This window comes from Drosophila innubila, assembly GCF_004354385.1.
Source record: "Drosophila innubila isolate TH190305 chromosome 2L unlocalized genomic scaffold, UK_Dinn_1.0 5_B_2L, whole genome shotgun sequence".
Taxonomy (NCBI): domain Eukaryota; kingdom Metazoa; phylum Arthropoda; class Insecta; order Diptera; family Drosophilidae; genus Drosophila; species Drosophila innubila.
Window position 1 is genome coordinate 5,816,528 of NW_022995373.1, and position 21,313 is coordinate 5,837,840.

Sequence of the window (21,313 nt, forward strand, 5' to 3'; positions counted from 1 at the left end):
CTATAAAGTTGCCTGCACTCGGTGTTTTTTTTCTGACAACTATTTAATGCGGTTTTAATTCGAAATTAGATAAAAGATTAATTTGTATGTGCTTTACGGTAAGAACTAAGTTTAATTTAATTAAATCATAAGTCTGACCAAATTCAATATATATTATCAAAGTCTGAAAGTAGACATAAGTCCGCCAAACCGAATCGTGCAAAGCAGTTTTTTTTTAAGATGTCTATTATAAAAAGGTAGCAGTACTGCTACTACATTTGTAAATCAGCTGTGCCAGCTCAAAAATTTGCAGCACTGATTTAAATTTCAGGAAAATTTAAATTGCTTAATGCAATAACTTTGCAATAAGTTATAAATTTTATACAAATTTGAAACACGAAATTAAACAAAATAAAGGATATAAATTTAATGAAAATTTGAAGTTTGTCACTTCTCGGGAAGAGAGTTACAAATTGAATTCTAACCAAAATATAAAACATCGACAAAACATTTAAAATATTCTATCATTAAAATTAATAATATATTCAAAAAAGCTAGTTTTTTTGGCCATTTAAATAAAATGTTACGATTTGCCAGATCGGATATTTTTCTGTGACCCATCTTCTTGGGTCGGGTGGCAGCCCCCGATTACATGCAGAAAAACAGCTATTTATTCCTCAAAAAAACTTTTGGCAACACTGGTCTGGCATTTTACTTGCGGCTGTATTCGTGTTTTTGTAGGCGATTAGGCTAAAAGTTTTGCAGTATATTTGCATGAACGCGTAAATATAAATAAATTGGTAAATCATATCTTAAATTTGTAATTCACATTTAATACAGATATATTCTCAATATTTCAATTATACGGTATCTGTCTACAAATTTGTGTACAGTGTTCACCATGTGCCGTTCAGTACACATGCAGATACATACATGCATACATACATACAAGTGTACATGCATACATAACACACATAAATGTAAATGCTTGGGATTGCGGAATAAGTTTTTCTATCCGCCATCCCAGTTATGCATCTTTGTATGTTTACATGTGTGTACATTTCCACACTCAAAATCAGTTTGTTGCAATTATAGAGTGTTCATTTTCAGGAAAACAACATAAAGCGATTATTTTATCAAAATGCCACGCTATCGAGAATGGGATTTGGCCTGTAAGGTGTATGTTGGCAACCTGGGATCATCAGCATCAAAACACGACATAGAAAATGCGTTCAGTAAATATGGACCTTTACGAAATGTGTGGGTAGCACGCAATCCTCCAGGCTTCGCATTCGTGGAATTTGAAGATCGACGTGATGCAGAAGATGCAACCCGAGCTCTTGACGGAACCCGCTGCTGTGGAACTCGAATCCGAGTTGAAATGTCTTCAGGCCGCTCTCGCGATCGTGGGCGCCGTGGGGCTCCTGAAGGAAGCGGCGGTGGCCGTAGTGCTGGACGTTTCAGGTAAATACTCGTAATCTGTTTTATCTTAATACTTAAGTTACTGGTTTATTTAAAAACACATGTGTCTGTCCGCATTTACTTACATGTTCCAAAAATATTACATACCATATTTATACCCTGCGAACAACAATTATAAATTTGTGCAAGTTTATGTAACAGGCAGAGTGAGAGATCGAGAGTTTTTATATTTCCTGATCAACGTGTCCATAGTCCATACATATTGAAAAAGTTTAGTTTTGTTTGACTCTTGATTCAATCGCAATTTTTACAGGATAACCCCTTTGACAAGAACTACTTCTACATCTACCTCCTCCTTCAACAACATGAACAAGAACAACAACAGCAACATCTTCACGATTCAAAGCTACCTCTTCTCTACCAATATCTCCACAACCACAATCACATCCTCGATCCGATCAGCAGGGTTCTAAACTACAAGATTTTCAACTGTAAACTGTAATGTCACATAACAATCCTCGCTCGTCGATCAAGTTCTTCAGAAGTATCAACGTCAGCAACAACACGCCACACATCTTTGATACTATTATCATATTTTCCAATCAACCGCATAATCACCATGCTCTACTAGGCCTTTGAATAACTTTCACAACTATAAACGTAATCTGTATGCGTAATTAATCCAAAATTTCTCTGGGTAAATCTAGTATTATGATAACGAATAATCAGAAAATATTCGTAATAATGTGATAAAAACGATAATTGCAACTGTGATATATTTTTAGATACAAACAAAAGCTTAAAAAACAATAAAGACATATTTATCTTATACGCTGGATAGAATAATAGAACTGTACGGAATTAAAATCAAATTTCCACGTGAAATAGGCAATAATTTTAACAAACGGTTCTTCTCAACGGTTATTACCTAAAACTGTAATATGGTTTATATTTATTTAAGTTGTCCAAAAATGTCTTGAGCAGGGACTGTAATTATTATAATTTTTACCATAAATATAAAATAATGATTATTCCTTAGACTTTATTTCTTGGACAATAATAATGATCATAATTGCCAGTGCTTAAAAACTTACAGTCGAAGCAGCAAAAGTCTACTTATTTTGACTTATTTCTACTTCGATATTTTCCAATTGTTTAAAATAAACTTTTGTTTATGCTTCAACTTTTTAAAAATCTGAAGTCGAGGCAAAAAATTAAACATTGTTTAAACAGTTATTAAAAACATAATATAACATACAATAATTTTGCTTTTGCTTCGACTGTTTAAATATCTCGAGTCGAAGTCGACTTTGTAAGTTGAAACAGTCGGCTTTTATAGGTTGAAACAGTCGACTGTTTTCTTATTTTTTATTTTTTGCTTGTGCTCATAAGAAATCTGCTTTAACTTTTGGGTCCGAGATCACTTAATTAGAAAACAGTCGACAGTTTAAACTTATAGAAGTAGACTGTTTCAACTTACAGCAGGCGACTGTTTAGTTTTAATACCCTGAGCCCATTGAAAATGGGCAAATAAAAAGGGTATAATGGGTTTGGCAGAATGAATGTAACATGCAGAAGTGGGCGTGGCAGATCCCCCAAAGTATATATATTCTTGATCTTGATTCTTGAGCCACGTCCGTCTGTCTGTGCGTCTGACTGTCTGTCCGGCTGACTGTTTAAATGCGTCGATTTCAGAGACCATAAGAGCTAGAGACTTCAAACTTGGTATGTAGGTTCCTGGATACCATAGGCAGATCAAGACCACTATATCGTATAGCTGCCATAGGAACAATTGGTCGAAATTCAACCTCAGTGCAGAGTACCTGGGCACAGGGTATCCTACGGCGTGCTCGACTGTAACCGCCCACTTGTTTTGATTCGAATTGAACTTGGACTTGAGATATTTAGACAGCAAAAGTAAATTATCGTAAGTTATAATAAGTTTTTAAAAATTGTTCGATTTATGCTTCGACTTTGACTTCGACTTTAGATATTTTCGAAGCCGAAGTAAAAGCAAATTAATTACAACTTATTGTTAGTTGTTAAACCCTGATTATTACTCAAGAATAAAACTCAAATAAGTATTATACGGTTTCCTCATGGCTCACCGAGTAAGAAAATATATAAATTTTACCCCAAAATTACAACTTCAGTTAAATATTTTTGCTCAACAATAATGATTATTGCTTAACTCAAAATAATCATATGAAATACCCTTAAAGAAGAATATTTGTATGCTTCAAGTCCTTTAAAAGTTACTATAAGTGAGTGATTTTTCAATAAAGAAAAAATTACAAAATAATTATTATATACCGTCCCTGGTTTTGAGACTAGAAATTTGCAAAGTTTGGTTGGTGGAGACCTTTTATGCAGTGCGGTAAGCTACTATCACCAATTGTGCTTTTCTGGAGAGACTTTGGGGATTGCAGGAATATAATCGATTTAATGAAAAATTCCCCCAAGTTTATTTCTCCTCTTCAGACTATTCCTCGTGCAAGCGATGGTTCTACTTCACTTTTCTGTTGATTAAATACTACTTAGTAATTGTTTTTCAATTTATATGTACATGTAATCGTGGCAGTTGAGGATAATCGCAATCAATTAAATTTCTGTAATAATTTGGCTTTTGTACACAACTTTTTTCAGGTCCCGCTCTCCAAGGCGTTCGCGCTCTCCTCGCAGCTTCTCGCGAGATCGGAGGAGTCGTTCAGATTCACGTGATCGACATTAAAATGACGTTTTCAATCCCAAAAAAGAAAATGAATCAGTTATCCCAGGCAAAACAAATATAAGAAGTCAGACAACATTTTAACCTGCCTTTAACAAAACATTCAACAATTTTATAAATTTAGTTTTGTACATAACTGTTTGATACCCGAAGCATGAAAAGTATATAGTGGTCTACGAGTCGAAAATTTCAATTTATAGCTGGATTAAGAACATATTTTTTTCTATGTAATAATTATTTTATGTAATAAATAATTTTAGTGTCAGAGTTTCTTGTATCACCATCCCCATTTGATTGTCATATTACCGTGATGGATAAAACGAGGGTTGGAATTCGCACAAAGTGAACAATCAGTGAAGAAATTAGAACCGATGGCAAATGAAGCAAATAATGGATTCCAGTAAAATGGTGCGTTTGTCGCACACTTTATTATGTGTATGAGAGACTTAATGTGCCACTGTACAATATGCTTAGAAGTATACTTGAATAATCATTTAAACAGGCGCACAATTGTAAAAATATGATGTATAATAAAAAGGTACACTTTAAACTTAGTAGAAGACGCAACACAAATTCGTTGCACATTTCGCACTGGATTATATCTTACGTCTAGTCATCATCAATTATTTCCCTCTGTCTAAAGAAGGCTGTGGCCTTAACACCACCTTGGTAAATGGCATAAACCTAACGCATGCGGTATGTATTTGATTCCTGAATTTCAGACAACTCTCCTTTGAAACTGATGTCGATCACAAAGTCCAAGTCACGGTTGTTGCGTTCGTTGGGCTTCATTTGAAACGTTCCATTGATTTCTTCATTTTTTTTGGCAGTCATGTGATCGTCCAAGTAGAAGACAGTCTGCTTCCAATGTGTATATGTGGAATCAGGTGAAGTACTGAATCCAAGACGTTTGTGACACTTGGTGAATTCAATGTTGAAATACGTGACCAATGCTTGAACAAAGTCATTGCGCTTGATGGTAAGATTAAACTTGGAAGAGAAGTTTAGATCCGCCTTTTGTACTGTGTACAGATCAACCTCCTTCACCATGCAGGCTGTGGATACAACTTGCTTCGGGTCGACAACATCAACGAGTGGTTCGGTCACAGCCACTTTCCGTATGCAGCTCATGTCGAAGCCATATACATCGTCCCACCAATTGATTTTCTCATCCTTGTACTGGCGATCCTCAATGGCTGTAATATACAGAGTGCCTCTGTCAGGGAACATCATGCCATTGGATTTCAGCCACTTGTCACGTGCATACAACACCGTATCCAGCATGGACTCATAGAAGAGGCAGTACCTATAGCCAAACAAGAACACAAAATATGAAAATAATTAAACAAATCAATGACAGCGGCATTTGATCATACCCCATCCATTCCGATATGATAATATCAACTTTTTCGATTCCATTTGGCAGTTCAATCTCTTCAATTTTTCCTTTCACTACAGTAATAACATCTTGCAAATTGTTGTCAACAATTACTTGACGAGCGAACTCTATTATATTCGAGCAGTCCACAGCAATCACTTTGGCGGCACCGGCCTTGGCGGCAAACATGGAAAGTATGCCCGTTCCGCATCCGACATCCAGCACGGTCTACAAGTACAAGTAATTGAAATGTGAAGCTACTCTGAATTTGGCTTTGCCTGTGTCGTGGTCATGATACTCTTTACATTTTGCAAGATCGATTACAAGACAGATAACATACATAATGCGAACACGTTTTATTCACATTTTCTTGGGTTGCTAAAAAAGTTCTTAATAGATCTCACCAAACAAAGGGCGCAATTTTTCCAACAGATTTCAGAAAAACGTGTTTCCACACATTTTCAGTACTTACCTTCCCTTGGAAAAGATGCTTGTTGTGATACATCGCGTTGCGGTACGTGACAGTCCGCACTTCATCTTTGAGCATTTCCTCGTGGATGCCGAAATGTGCGTACGAGTCAAAGTAATAATCCCTTGATGTCATCTCTTCGGCATTGGCACTTGCGTCGCCCGGACCGGATGACGCCGTGCTACCGCCGCTTGCACTGGCGTTGGTATGGGCAATTTTCTTTATCACATTGTTCGTGTTAGCAGTTCCAATTGGTGTGAGGCCGGTCGCTGGCGCGCCATCGTGCTCAATGCTTGATTCCATTGTAATATCTGTAGAAGACTAAAAATCGGGCGGATAAGCTTAAATATTACAACGTTGGGTAACTAGCATACCATATCACTTATTTTTACTTGGCCTTAGTGCTTATAGTGCAAGAAATTTAGCAATGTGTAAAATTCCGGTCTGCTTCCCTCCCAAACACACGCGAAAAAGTGCTACCCATCAACTATTAAATAGGGATACTCAAATCATATCGGCACATATATCGATATACTTAGAAGTCAACTTACGATAAATTCAACTGATAGCTATTCATTCTTTTTAAAGGTTCTTTCTCTATATTATTTTACATTACAAGAAAATATTACTAAAAAATCACAAGCTGTAACCATTTAAATATTTTCTAGAATTATTTGATTTTCGCATTGCTCTGAATTTTCATACCTTGACAGCTATGTATTCATACGAATACCAAATTTTTATCTAAGACCATGACTAATTAAGATATTCATTATATATGGGAGTACCTTTATTGTATTAACTCAAGTCATTTAATGAAATACTCATCTAATATTTTGTCGCTGTTCGATATAAAAATGCGACAGATATCGATAAATCTTCGATATACTTACTATGCTTATGCATTTTGGCGGCAAATTCTTGGCAACATTGCAATTGAGGATATTCTTGGAGGATTGAAAAAATACAGTGTCAATTTGGATTAGTCATTCAATTCATCTACATACATTTTTATTACAATGGAGGGATTTGATGATGCCGGCGTATTTTTCTCAGATAACTTTGGGGGCGACCAAAATGCGGATGCCCAAATTAATTTACAAGCCGTCAAAAAGAAGTACAAGGAGTTTATTCGTACTTTTAATGAGGACAATTTTTTTTATAAATATAGGTAATTATTGCCACCCAAATGATAATTAATACAGATAATATCACGAACTATTGAGTACTTCCGCAGGGACAATCTAAAACGTAACTATCTCAATGGACGCTACTTTCTGGAAATTGAAATGGAGGATGTGATGGGCTTCGATGAGACACTGGCAGACAAGTTAAACAAGCAGCCCACTGAGCACTTGCAAATCTTCGAGGAGGCTGCACGCGAGGTAGCAGACGAAATAACAGCCCCTCGCCCGGAGCATGAGGAACACATGCATGATATTCAAATACTGTTGATGTCTAGTGCGAATCCCACAAATATTCGTGAACTGAAGTCGGATAGTGTATCTCGTTTGGTCAAAATTGCTGGAATAATAGTGGCTGCTTCGGGCATTCAGGCTAAGGCGACACGAATGTCGATTATGTGCCGATCGTGCAGTACTGTTATACCGAATCTTAAAGTCAATCCCGGACTGGAAGGGTATTCGCTGCCACGCAAGTGCACCACTGAGCAAGCCGGTAGGCCCAAGTGTCCCCTGGATCCCTTTTTCATAATGCCGGACAAATGTAAATGCGTCGATTTCCAAACGATCAAGCTGCAGGAGCTCCCAGACTTTGTACCACAAGGCGAGATTCCACGTCATCTGCAGTTATTCTGCGATCGTTCGCTTTGCGAGCGCGTCGTGCCTGGCAACCGCGTGCTTATACAGGGCATTTACTCAATCCGCAAAGTCGGTAAGCCCTCGAGGCAAGATGGTCGCGAGAAAGCCGTTCTTGGTGTACGTGCTCCATACATGCGCGTAGTTGGTATAACGGTGGACGCTGAGGGAGCCGGAGCCATTTCCCGTTATAGCAACATTACCACCGACGAGGAAGAAACCTTTAGGCGCATGGCTGCTTCCCCTGATATCTACGATCGTCTTTCGAAATCATTAGCACCCAGCATCTTTGGGTCCAATGATATAAAGAAGGCCATCACGGCCATGCTCTTTGGAGGCTCACGTAAGCGCCTTCCAGACGGTCTTTGCCGTCGTGGCGACATTAACGTCCTACTTCTGGGCGATCCAGGTACCGCCAAGTCGCAGCTCCTCAAATTTGTCGAAAAAGTGTCTCCCATCGGCGTCTATACATCCGGAAAAGGTTCTAGCGCAGCTGGTCTAACCGCTTCAGTCATGAAAGATCCTCACACGGTGAGTAGTTGGATCTTAGCAATAATGTAAATAGATGTAAACCAAGTTCTTCCCTCAGCGTAACTTCGTTATGGAAGGCGGCGCTATGGTTCTAGCTGATGGCGGCGTTGTTTGTATCGATGAGTTCGACAAGATGCGCGAGGACGATCGCGTTGCCATCCATGAGGCAATGGAGCAGCAAACCATATCGATCGCAAAGGCTGGCATTACGACCACCTTGAACTCACGTTGCTCAGTGCTTGCCGCAGCCAACTCAATCTTTGGGCGTTGGGATGATACAAAGGGCGAAGAGAACATTGACTTTATGCCAACAATTCTTTCACGTTTCGACATGATATTCATCGTGAAAGATGTGCATGATGAGGCTCGAGACATCACTTTGGCCAAACACATTATAAACGTTCATCTTAGCTCCAACAAGTCAGCCCCATCCGAGCCGGCCGAAGGTGAAATATCACTGGCCACGTTCAAGAAGTACATTCACTATTGTCGCACTCATTGCGGTCCTCGACTCAGCGAAGCTGCTGGCGAGAAGCTAAAAAGTCGTTATGTTTTGATGCGAAGTGGTGCTGGGCAGCAGGAGAAGTCGGCGGATAAACGTCACGCCATTCCCATTACAGTGCGTCAGCTGGAAGCTGTTATTCGTATTTCCGAATCATTGGCCAAAATGCGTTTACTTCCGTTTGCTATCGATGAGCACGTGAACGAAGCGCTTCGATTATTCCAGGTATCCACCCTTGATGCCGCTTCAACGGGTAGCCTTGCTGGGGCAGAAGGTTTCACCACCGAGGAAGACCAGGAAACTCTGAATCGTATAGAAAAACAACTCAAGCGACGCTTTGCCATCGGATCACAGGTTTCTGAACAAAATATTTTACAGGTAATAATTGTTGGGTAGCTGTCTTTTATAATCCCCTCTTATAAATCCTGTCCGTGGTCTTGAAAATGGCAATAAGTGTATACCCTTTCAGATGGTATTATTAATTAGTCCCGAAGTATGCTACGCGTTAAAGGAGTCGTGACAAACCCCATTAGTTGTATATATTTTTGATCAGGATGACGAACTGAGTATATACAGTCAGGTCTGTCCGCCTGCTTTTTTGCAAACGAATCTCTCAGTTTTCAAGATATCTTGACGCAAGTTTTTACAGTTCCGACTGTCAGATAGGAACCATCAGTCGAAATTGAATACAGCTCTTTCATGTGTATCAGATCTTCAGCGTACCGAAGACAAACTACCTTTATTTTATATTTTTGAAAAAGTCGATTAACTCTTGCGTTACTCGACGCGGCAAAATCCACTTCTTCGTTTAAAACTAGTCGGCCGGTGCTACAGTCGAGCATACTCGACTGTCGGAGACCCCGTACTTACTATGGCAAAAACTAATAATGGAAAGAATTAAAAAATATATAGTTAACTTAATGCATATTCCATCAAATTGATTACAATGTCTCATAAAACATAAAAGATTTTCTTACTAAGACTTGATTTTCGCCCGATCGGTCCTATGACAGCTATATGATATAGTGGTCCGATTTGAACCAACTTTGGACAGTATATATAAGACCAATTGTTATGCATATTTAATCAGTTTGGTTACGATATCTCATAAAACTAAAAACTTGTTTATACTAAGACTTGATTTTCTCCCGATCGGTCCTATGACAGCTATATGATAAGTGGACCGATTTGAACCAACTTCGGTAAGGATGTATAAGACTAACTTAAATAAATATTCTATAAGTTTAGTTACGATATCTCATAAAACTAAAAAGGTTTTCATACTAAGACTTGATTTTCGCCCGATCGGTCCTGTGACAGCTATATGATATAGTGGTCCGATTTGAACCAACTTTGGACAGGATATATAAAACCAAGTTTTATGTATATTCTATCAGTTTGGTTACGATGTCTCGAAAAACAAAAAAAGTTGTTCATACTATGACTTAATTTTCACTCGATCGGTTCTATGACAGCTATATGATATAGTGGTCCGATTTAAACCAACTTTGGACAGGATATATAAAACCAAGTCATATGCTTATTGTATCAGTTTGGTTACGATATCTCATAAAACAAAAAAGTTTGTCATACTAAAATTTGATTTTCGACCGATTGTTCCTATGGGCGCTATATGATATAGTGGTCCGATTTTGGGCGTGGCCGAATTTTAAAACAAACTTGATCTGCTTGCAATATAGAGGAACCTACATACCAAGTTTGGTGTCTCTATCTCTTATAGTCTCTGACATCTAGGCGCTCATACAGACGGACAGACGGACATTGCTATATCGACTCGGCTGTTGATGCTGATCAAGAATATATATACTTTATAGGGTCTGCCACGCCTCCTTCTGCCTGTTACGCACATATTCGTTAAAACAAACCCAATAGACCCCTGTACTCTTTTGAGTACGGGGTCTAAAATTTAACAATTTTGTTTGATTATTGGAAACTGGAATTTTGTCAAGTATTCTACATAGAAAAAATATTGTGTAGATACAAATTGACAAGTGCATCTGAAGTTGTGGTAAGCACGCAATAATTTTGGACACTTATATTTTCAAAATGGAATTAAAACAATAACCACTGCTGACCCCCAAGACATTTTAATATGACAATTCATTTTTATTTACGGATTTTACAAGGTTTTCTTATTTAAGCTTTTTTAATTTATATTTACCAATTTCTCCATAATCTTATTTAAAAATTCTTATTCTCAAATTTTAGGACTTCTTGCGCCAGAAATACGAGGAGCGCACTGTGATGAAGGTCATTCATACCATGATTCGTCGTGGAGAGCTTCAACATAGAATGCAGCGGAAGATGCTATATCGCATATGCTGAAAGTGTTTCCATTGTATTACTTATATTGAACTATTTCAAAATATTTATCCCTTTACAAATTATGTTTTTTAATAAATTTAGAAAAAAATAATTTTATATCAATAACTATTTCTTCAGTGGCATTTGAAGACTCTGATATCATTTTATCACAACAGAATTACTGCCATATGGTGAATTCTTTAGCTTTTCAGCAATACATCACAATCAGGAACCATTTTCCGAAATCTGTCCAACCGTTGTGACGCAAATTTGTTTGTTGAAGAAACCAAAACAAATACATACCCGTTTCTGAGTGTTTATATGTATCTAGCAGATACTTTCTATATAGATACATGTGCACTTTCAGTACAAGTGCTAGAGCGATCTTCCCATGGCAATTTATTCACTTAAATACAATAGTACAAAATATTAATTGTGCATATGTTCGTGTTATAAATATATAGTATGTATATTGATAATTGAGTGTTGTTCTCATGAGTTCACTCCTCTTAAAAGGCTATTAACGCCTATAAATTTCATCTTGACCGCAGATACCGGTTCGTGAACGTAACCATTGCATAGTCATCACCCGACCAATAACGAAAACAAATTAAAATCTACATATATGCATGTGCATTCATACATTTGTATGTATGTAGATACATAACACAAAAAATAATACTCTAATGAAAACTGAAGACTGAATACCCTAACAAAGTTATTCAATTTAAAACCAAATAAGACGTCGTTCGTCAATCATCGCCGGTTCATATTGGCAAATTATTATACTGTAGGCAAGAGTCCAAAAATATAATGTGAAAGATGTGCAAAATATGAAAATACAATATATATATTTATGACATAAGTACTTATACCCTCTACTCACACATTTTTATAAAAAGGAATATTGGTAAATATTTATATTCTTGTATTAAAGTTAAAATAAGTCAATGATTTTTTCCACTTTGAAAACCAATTATTTAAAAATATCATATTAATAATATCCATTTATAAGACCAAGAATTAAGAACACCATTGAATATTTGAAAATTTGGATCTAGTTGTATCTGTGTAGTTTTCCCGATGAATCGACAATTCAACTTTTTCATTGGCGATGTTTGAAGTCAAACATTGACCTCGATGTTCAGTTGGATATACATCACAATAATTTTTGGTACATCTGTACCAAACGTGTCAACTGTGGGTAGCGCGTCTATTGATCACTTGTATAACAGCATTAATTTAAGTTTTTAGCTTGCTTTATCCTTTCAGACCAAAGTCGTTTGCTTGGTTTGTTTAAGAAACGATCTAATTCGCTCAACCCCGATCAGTAGTTCGTTTGTATCTTAATTCGGAGGAATTCCCGACAGTTTCATTTTCGTTCGTTCTTTCGTTTTAAACGTAATCTTGTTTATCCCTGAAATTAAATACAATGTATCTTGTAGTCAAGCATTTTGACAAAAATACTTTCAGTACTACAATAAGCCAATGTAAAATGTGATAAGCTCTTTGGTCTACAGGAAGTTAAGATCGCAATAAAGCAGTGTAGCACTGTATTTTGTAGGATTTCCGTAGGAGTTTTTATACGATGTATTTATTTAAGTTTGTTTTGAAATTCTATTTAAAGGTTGAATTGTTATTGTTTAAATTTGTGATGAGTATATAGTATGTATATGTATATGTAACCTAAACAAAAACATAAAAAAATAAAAATAACATGGATAAAAGATTAATTGTGAAAGTATGTGAAGCATCGGCACGTAAAAGATTCATGAATTGTTGTTTTTTGCTGTTGTTGTTATTTTTCAATTAAATATCATTAACGTCATGAACATCCGCGACTATTTTCAATTTTCAAAGAGAACAAAACACACAGAATTCTAGTCGCACATACATAGATACATACGTCTGGACGTATGCGGATTTGAATACGTAAACTCACAGATACAATTAAATACACAAACAGATCCACATACATACACTAGTACCACGTACGTATGTGTATACAATGTATACAAATATAAAAAGATGCAAACACGATACACAGCGGAGGGCGGTGTGAAACCGTATGTGGAGACATATATACAAATGTACATGCATACATACTCGATACTCGTATATGCGAGAGCATAAATGATGAGTGGGGGCCTTTTGTTTTCTGAATGGAAAAATTAAATGAAAATTCTCAGTGCACAGCATCCAATTCCGTTAAATATACGTCAGTACGGTTATAGGTCTCGTAAGAGTCAGTTCTCAGGCAGCTGCCAAGAGACTGCAGATAAGTTCGCTATTATTAAAGATATATAAGTATTCTGTCTGATTGCTTGAGAATAAGAACATAGTTTTATGATCACTGATTAAGATCATGTACATTTATCCGAGCTCACCTGAATCAGCGTCATCCTTGCAATCCGAAGAAAGTGCAGCCGTCAAGATCCAGGCCGGATTTCGTGGTTATCGCGTACGCAAACAGCTGTACCCCTCGACCAAGCCTCGTACCTCCAGCCACATATCGTCTCAACGATACGAGTACTCATCAAATCCCCGTACGAGTACCCGACGTCAGCAACACTCATACGCACGCACTCACGCTATCGACTCGATGGAGGAGAGACAGAAATACCCAAATACGAGCAGAGCTGGTGACGGACAGCAGGTTCCTGCATCCACGGCGGATGTAGAATCGGTGGAAGATCGCTGTGCAACTAAAATTCAAGCCGGATTTCGAGGATTTCTCGTACGAAAGAAGCAGAAAATTGCAACGGATGCGGCAGTTAAAATACAGTCAAGTTTCCGTGGGTTCAAGGCCCGAAAGGAAGCTGAGAAATTGAAACACCCGTAATTTATTCCGTAATGAATATATGTTTTTAATGTTAATCACTTTACATACATTCTAAATCGGTATGTGGAGACATAAAAAATACATACATCTTGTAAATAGATAGCAGTAGTTAATAGTCACCAGAGAAATAAAATAAATAAAAAAATACTCGTACATAGATACCTAAATATATATCTTATTTATCGAGTAATACCCAAGATTTAGTTGTAACTTCAGACATTTCGGCTTCTTGATGGCCAAATCCATCTCGGAGGGCCTAAGTCAGACTCAAAAGTTGCCCAGTTGTAAGCGAAGTGGCCGGATACCTGGCGTCCTCTGGACTGTGAAATGCCTTATCTGGACATGTTGAATCATCCGCACCTGACACACCTTCAGATACAAAATTCAATCCACAAATCAAAATAACATAACTAGAAAACTCACAAAAATATATTTAAGACAAAAATAAATCTCACCTTTTTATGCCGTAGATTACGAATTTCGGTTAACATTTTTCAATTTTTGGGGGCCCATACAAATCGATGCATAAGAGTTCATAGATTTGTATGGACCCAAATAAATTGAAATATGGTAGCTAAAATTCTTCCAAGAAACTGTAATTCTAATATTAATTCCTGGTCCCCGCTTTTTGAGTGGAGTTTTTTTTTTTTTGTAATTTTTTGCCTGCATTATTAGTATATCTTTAGAGTTTTGAGTCCGATCCTGACAAGATTAATATCAAAACTCTTGTGGGAGCCAGAACTTTCAAAATCAATGACCAATTGTCCTTAAAACATAATTTTTGTCCAAGCACTAAAAACAACAAATTTTTCAACTCAAAAAGCGGGGCCGTGGTATTGTGCTTGAACTATGGTTTCTTGGTGAAAGCATCTTAGAATTGTCCGTAGATTATGAATTTGGGTTACCATTTTTTGTGAAAAAAAATCGATGCACCCTTATGTACATATGTTCATACACCTAAGATAAACTTTCATTTAGATTTATCATCGAAACTTGCATAGCGCTCGTGACATATAATTAACATAAAATATATATATATATAAATATATAATAAATATAATTAATTGTACAAAAATTCAAAAATAATATTTTAGAATAATTTAAAAGATATCCATTGGGCTTAGTTATTTTTTTAAAAATAAAAAAAGTAATTTTTTGTCAAGACTAGTACTTGACTATCCATTTATAGCGAGAATTTTAGAAAAGCCTAGTGCTAGGATATTTCAGTAAGAGTATCTCCTAGTCGAGCATCATCTATTTAATTATTTAGAATGTTAGAAGTCGTGTAATTTACTTTGTGTTTCGGTGATCTAACCATTTTTTTTGTATATATTTATATATATAAGTATATGTACATATGGGTACAATTATACTTGTATGAACATGTGTTAGAATATTTTCTGTGTACATAGGTATGACTTAAGAAGTGCTGTGAGGTATTTATATTAATCTCAAAATGCATTCGAATACATGTTCTTATATATATATTTTTACTTTAGTGCACTTGGTAAGCAAGTTTGTTTTTATTTCTTTAATGAACTTAGGGAGCTGTGCCACAGATAGCGAAACAAACTGAAAATCTTTTAAATCTCCAAACATATTTGATACAGTTTCGTTTGCTGTGGCACTCTTGACTGTGTTCTTTAAAATTTATGTTACAGGGAGAAGGAGGCATCTCCGACCCTATAAAGAATATATATTCTTAATTAAAATGAACAACCAAGTCGACATAGTCATTTCCGTCCGGCAGTAATGGCCGTTGGCCAAGTTATTGCTAAATTTTATACAAATTCAAAAAGATTTATACCTAAACTGGTTTTTGAAAAAATTTTAACATGGGCTCATCACCAAACTTTAAGTTTACTATGATGATTGGTCTTGAAAAATATTTCTTATCACTGGATCCTACATGAGTTGACAAAGCTAATATGTAGTTCAATCTCAAAACAGTCGCAAAAAGAGCTTGCCCTTTTAAACGCTGAAACAGCTCCACCGAAATTGACCAACTATTCAATCATCGAATGGAGCATATACGGATACGGAATCTGTACATTTACAGCATGGGCATCAAAGTTATATTTTTCATCATCTTTTGTAGTGCCTGAAAGTAGGCAATATCGTTTAATTATCTTTAGTCAACTAAAAGATACTTTTGTGTCACAAACCTGACAATGGAATGCAACAGATCGTGCACATAATCGTGTAAAAAATATTTAAGCTACTCTTAGTTCTGACATTTTATATAAAGAGGTAGATTTTCTGTATTCTATTCTATTTGATTTACGGTACACAAAACATATCTGTTTATCAAAAGATCCATTAAAAATAATTACAGCACAACAACAGAGCACAGTCTAAGGAAGCCATAAAATAAACAACAAAAATGATGTCAGCTGTTTTCTCCTCAATCTGTGCTGATAAGAGTCCGGTCCATATATAATATAGTAGTGTTTCGTCTAGAAATTTCAACTGGCTTCTCTCCCAATTCAATTACGCAATTGATTCGCACGTTTTTCTTAATATTAATAACAAAGCAAATATTACAGCATACTCGTATTAAAGATAGAAGGGCCACACTGCCCTAGTTAAGGAGTGTTCTATTTGGTGCGGCCGCAATTTATCGCTAGCTACGTCATCGCCCACATGCGAGCCCCTTAATTTCACGATTGCGAAACGTGCAAAGGTTACTCTCTGAGCACAAGAAAAAACACACACAGAGCAAAAAATATACCCACGAGCTATTATGAAACTATTTAATGTAAAAATAATTATTTTCGTTAATCAGTAACTTTATAGACAGAAATGCAATAAAATAATCGAATTTTGAAGAGAATTATATAAAAATTTATTATAGTCAGAAGTTCATAATGAATTGACCGAGCCCATCTCTGAACACCTTTGCAAACAGCAATTGCTTTTCGAGTAGCTATTCTACTCACCAATTTAATGCTCTCTGAGAGTAAAATAAGACTGTCAACATTGCCAACAGCTGCTGCTCTCTCTGCTGGCGTCGATGTCGCGTATTTTGGAAGCAACAATTCATTTTCAAATGAGCCGCAGGCAGAGACGAAGCCACTTTCGGTTTTGGTTAGAACTGGTGTAGGCAATTGAGATACGTGATATTCCAGTTGGATTGTAAAAGTTGAACAGCAACAAATCGAAAGTTGATATTGAAGTGCTTGCTGTAAGTGTTTTGGTATTCAATTTATCATAAGTCGCCAGACATGGAACGAATTCTGAGAGGAATTATGCGTTATCGCAATACGACTCGAGAGCAAATGGTCAAAGAGTTTCAAAAAGTCCGCGACAATCCAGAGGTGAGTAACTGCAAGTCATTAATTCTTGATTTGATATTGACTTGACCTAAGCAATTCAAGTATGTGTGCATTAATGAGTAAATCAATGAAGCATGCTTTTGCCTAGTGTAGCATTTGATTGACTGTTGTTTGTTGTCAGTGTAGGTCATTATCACACTTTTTAACGTCTGTCTGAGCTAAACTAAGCCCCAGACGCTTCGAGTAACATTCTCTCCCTCTCTTTTTTTCATCGCTTGATTGGCACGCCACAATGTGTTACAAAAGGCATTTTAAAAATGCCTCCATCGAAACTTTTGCGACTCTTCTACACTCTTGAGAGAGCCGCTTTATTGCTCTCTCAGTGGGTCGAGTGTGTTGTTGCTGCTCTTGCATTTGGTAAACAAACAACAAAGGCTAACCAGTTAAGTTTGCTACAGCGCAAAATTTATATTGTTATTTTATTGTCATTTACTTTAATTTGTTGCTGCTGATTATTAATTAATCAATAATTTTTTTGAAGGATCTAAATTAATTACATGCCTCATATCTTCTTTTTGTTTTGATATCAACAAATATTTGGATACTCTTCAATTAATATTGATTTTCAAGTAAAACTAGTAGTATAACCCATTTTTGGAGGGTATACTAGTATGAGTAGATACCCTATCAATGTTGTCATGTTGAACGACCCTGAACCAATACGGATTGACGAGTGACGCGTATCTTATTCCATTAAACACTTTGGCTCTCGGCCAAGTGTGCCATAACTTGACCAAAAACTAATATTTACTACATACACATTTATTTTATCAGAAGCACACAAGATATCTGTTCTAATGTTAAACCTTTACCTTATCAGCCAAAGGCCGTGTTTTTCACCTGCATGGACAGTCGCATGATACCCACCAGATACACGGACACGCACGTTGGTGATATGTTTGTGGGTGGGTACTATACGTCGTAAAAGCACCTAGACAGTCCATAACAATATGTACTTGTAACTAAACTAATCTATATAGTGGATACACATTCTAACACTTGTGCTTATTCTCATGATTAGTGCGTAATGCGGGAAATCTGATACCACATGCCCAGCACTTTCAGGATGAGTACTTCAGCTGCGAGCCAGCGGCTTTGGAGCTGGGATGTGTGGTGAATGACATCAGGCACATAATTGTTTGTGGGCACAGCGATTGCAAGGCTATGAATCTTTTGTATCAGCTGCGTGATCCCGACTTTGCATCAAAGGTAAGATTTCTATATCACTTTTTCAATAAACTCTTTATTAAATTCCGCTCTTTTAGTTGAATCGCCGTCTATCGCCACTGCGGTCCTGGCTATGCACACATGCTACCACCAGCTTGGATAGGTTCCAAGAGTGGCACGATGCGGGCATGAAGGATCCACTGATATTCTCGTCGGAAACACCATTGCGTCGCTTTGTGGCCTACATCGATATGGAGCACAAGTTTGCTCTTGAGGATAAGCTGTCTCAGATCAATACACTGCAGCAAATGTCTAATATTGCCTCGTATGGATTCCTCAAGTCGCGCCTCGAATCACACGATCTACATATACACGCACTGTGGTTTGACATCTACACAGGAGACATATACTACTTTAGTCGAGGATCCAAGCGCTTCGTCGCCGTAGATGAGTCCAGCGTGGATCACTTGTCCGCGGAGGTGAGACGCTTCTACTCCTAGGGCCGTGCCCTGAGGTCGAGTCCATTCTCATGCACCAGTGCCTTGGATTTACATGTGTCTGTGATAAATGTGCAACTAAATTATGGGTCTTTCTTATCATACATTGTACTTATAAATAGTTGCTTTCCATCTTTACTCGTAACAGATGTGGCATTTATGTATGTATAAATATGTTTAATTTTTAGCATTTTTGTAATAAGACAAGTTTGTTTTTACATGAATGTGTTTTCTGTTCTGTATATAAACTTAAGGGTACGAATATTTAACTTTAAGGCTTATAAATGTAGGAAAAATCAACGTTTATAATAGTACGATACATATGGAGATGATGTTGGCTATAGTAAATATATATATATTTGATGGGAAGCAACACGATTTTAAAGCGCACGGGGCGCTTCGATTTACAGCAACAAACCGAGTTGTTCTCGTACCAGAAAACAAACATTAACAAAAAGATAATGACAGTCACAGCCCATCAGTGGAACATATGGTTTTGATGGTTCATGGCAATGTTATTTGGATTCTCCAACTCCTCAAAGTACTTGCGTGCATTGCGTATGTTCACTAAGGTCGCTTCTGACGGTAAGGTAGGATCTGACATGACCACCATGACATATGTGTTGCTAGTAAAGGTATCAATAAATGCGGCAAACGCATTATTGCGCACTTCCATAGATTGAAACTTGGCGCCCAACTTGGAGCAGCTCAGCTTGAACTGCTTAATGATGTTTGACACCTTTTCAAATCGATGCGAGTCACGGTTTTTCTTGCTCTGGCAATGTGAGATGACCAGAAACGTTGCTTTCTCAAACAACAGCACTTCGTCCGCCTCAATCACATTGGCAAAGTGACTCAAAGAGTTCTCCAACGCTGCCACGTTCGGTATCAACATGGTGACAATGGAGGACCAGGCTCTATGTGTAGACAAGGTTTAATTAACTGGATGACCGTCAATACAAGTACTCACTTGTATAAAGTCTCATCCCAAATGCTGGTGCGGAAGCATGTGACATTCCCGGGCTTGGACAAGCGTATGAGATCCTCTTCACGCTCCTTGAATACATTCTCGCGATGCTCTTCAGCCACCAAGTCCATTTTGTGGACCAGACAAAAGATTTTCGCGTCCGGCGAGTTTTGCAGCAAAGCCTCGAGGCAGCTTTGATAATAGTGCACATCCCGCTCCATCTCCTGGCTCTCCACATCGAACACATAGATCAGCACCTCGACGTTGCGAAATATGTTGTCTCTCTGCTGGGCAAAGTATTGTTTCATGAATCCCTCCTGACCGCCACAGTCCCACAGATTGAGTACAAGATTGCCGAGGAATCGCACATGCGAATGCTCCACATCGACTGCAAGTGCATACATTATTTCATTTTTCTACATTGAGGGCTTTGCTTGCTTAAGCTGTGTACTAACTTGTTGCTCCCAGGCGTGTCGTATCACGGGCTATATAGTTGGCAAATATAATAGAACGCATACTCGTCTTTCCGGAGCCGCTTTTGCCCATTAGCAGTACCTAGGGCGAACAACATAATTAGAACATTACTTTGCAAGTACTTAGTGTTAACTTTGCGTTAACTGTTACCTTTTTCTTCATTTTGCTACTGTATTATTTACTTTGTTTTTTTTTTTTTTATAAAATAGGCTGGGTTCAATCGAAATGAAATGTTGATGTAAATCTCAGCAATCGGGCGATAAGATGTCGATAGTCGGTGGTGGTCGGTCGATGTTTCATTCGTGCATAACTAAATATGAGAGCTGTTTTACAGCACCTTCTGCATCCGACCAAAAGCTAATTGATACACGAGTTTTACAGTTAGTAAATAAATAATCTCCTTTGATCCATGATGAAATTATATCAAGGTGATTGCTTCACTTGCTTTTTAGGATTTATTTATTTATTTCAAATCACACAAACGAAAATGAGTGAACAGTATAGAAAACCAAACAAAACAACTTTTCTATGTATCTATCTCTGTCGTATCTCTCACGTCAAACGCTCTCAGTGCTGAGAGCAAAATCGTGGCCCCGAAAGAGAGCGAAGCAATCACCTTGTTATAATTTCATCATGCTTTGATCTGAAACGGCGCGCAAATCAAATTTACTTTTAGTTTTTTTTTTTTGCAAAAAATAACAATTTAATGAAAATTTTTAATTTGAAATTGGATAAAATAAAGTTTAATTTTTTATGAATGTTGGAAGTTTGATGTTCCTCAGGGGAAGAACAAAGTTTAATTTAGTTAAAACCAAAAGATAATTTTCACAATTCTAGCTTGAAAACTATAAAAGCTTCAGATTTAAGCCCTTTTTGGAAA

At 37.1% G+C, this 21,313-nt stretch overlaps 6 protein-coding genes across 7 annotated transcripts; 4 read left to right on the top strand and 2 right to left on the bottom strand.

Moving 5' to 3' along the window:
• Positions 1-667: 667 nt before the first annotated feature.
• On the top strand, positions 668-4,184 carry LOC117782527 (RNA-binding protein 1). 2 transcript variants are annotated; one of them, XM_034619549.1, is made up of 3 exons: positions 668-779; positions 1,090-1,443; positions 4,048-4,184. In XM_034619549.1, exons 2-3 carry the CDS (start codon positions 1,121-1,123, stop codon positions 4,130-4,132), a joined length of 408 nt encoding a protein of 135 aa, XP_034475440.1. In that variant the 5' UTR covers positions 668-779; positions 1,090-1,120; the 3' UTR covers positions 4,133-4,184. The 2 variants fall into 2 exon arrangements, with proteins under 2 accessions (XP_034475440.1, XP_034475439.1); XM_034619548.1 differs by lacking the exon at positions 4,048-4,184 and adding an exon at positions 1,715-2,165.
• A 340-nt stretch (positions 4,185-4,524) lies between these two features.
• Positions 4,525-6,459, bottom strand: LOC117782526 (protein arginine N-methyltransferase 1-B). The gene is made up of 4 exons (XM_034619546.1): positions 6,351-6,459; positions 5,980-6,297; positions 5,506-5,735; positions 4,525-5,435 (listed from the first exon to the last, which is right to left on the bottom strand). Exons 1-4 carry the CDS (start codon positions 6,351-6,353, stop codon positions 4,814-4,816), a joined length of 1,173 nt encoding a protein of 390 aa, XP_034475437.1. The 5' UTR covers positions 6,354-6,459; the 3' UTR covers positions 4,525-4,813.
• Positions 6,460-6,899: 440 nt separating this feature from the next.
• On the top strand, positions 6,900-11,268 carry LOC117782681 (DNA replication licensing factor Mcm5). The gene is made up of 4 exons (XM_034619708.1): positions 6,900-7,147; positions 7,214-8,324; positions 8,383-9,204; positions 11,056-11,268. The coding sequence occupies exons 1-4, from the start codon at positions 6,996-6,998 to the stop codon at positions 11,170-11,172; spliced, it is 2,202 nt and encodes a 733-aa protein (XP_034475599.1). The 5' UTR covers positions 6,900-6,995; the 3' UTR covers positions 11,173-11,268.
• Positions 11,269-13,375: 2,107 nt separating this feature from the next.
• On the top strand, positions 13,376-14,160 carry LOC117782552 (abnormal spindle-like microcephaly-associated protein homolog). The gene has a single exon (XM_034619575.1). It carries the CDS (start codon positions 13,517-13,519, stop codon positions 13,991-13,993), a length of 477 nt encoding a protein of 158 aa, XP_034475466.1. The 5' UTR covers positions 13,376-13,516; the 3' UTR covers positions 13,994-14,160.
• A 2,873-nt stretch (positions 14,161-17,033) lies between these two features.
• Positions 17,034-19,148, top strand: LOC117782596 (beta carbonic anhydrase 1). Its single transcript, XM_034619614.1, has 4 exons — positions 17,034-17,310; positions 18,149-18,233; positions 18,350-18,537; positions 18,594-19,148. Exons 1-4 carry the CDS (start codon positions 17,218-17,220, stop codon positions 18,993-18,995), a joined length of 768 nt encoding a protein of 255 aa, XP_034475505.1. The 5' UTR covers positions 17,034-17,217; the 3' UTR covers positions 18,996-19,148.
• Positions 19,149-19,154: 6 nt separating this feature from the next.
• Positions 19,155-20,731, bottom strand: LOC117782595 (ras-related GTP-binding protein A). Its single transcript, XM_034619612.1, has 4 exons — positions 20,584-20,731; positions 20,415-20,514; positions 19,963-20,347; positions 19,155-19,909 (listed from the first exon to the last, which is right to left on the bottom strand). Exons 1-4 carry the CDS (start codon positions 20,593-20,595, stop codon positions 19,471-19,473), a joined length of 936 nt encoding a protein of 311 aa, XP_034475503.1. The 5' UTR covers positions 20,596-20,731; the 3' UTR covers positions 19,155-19,470.
• Positions 20,732-21,313: the final 582 nt, after the last annotated feature.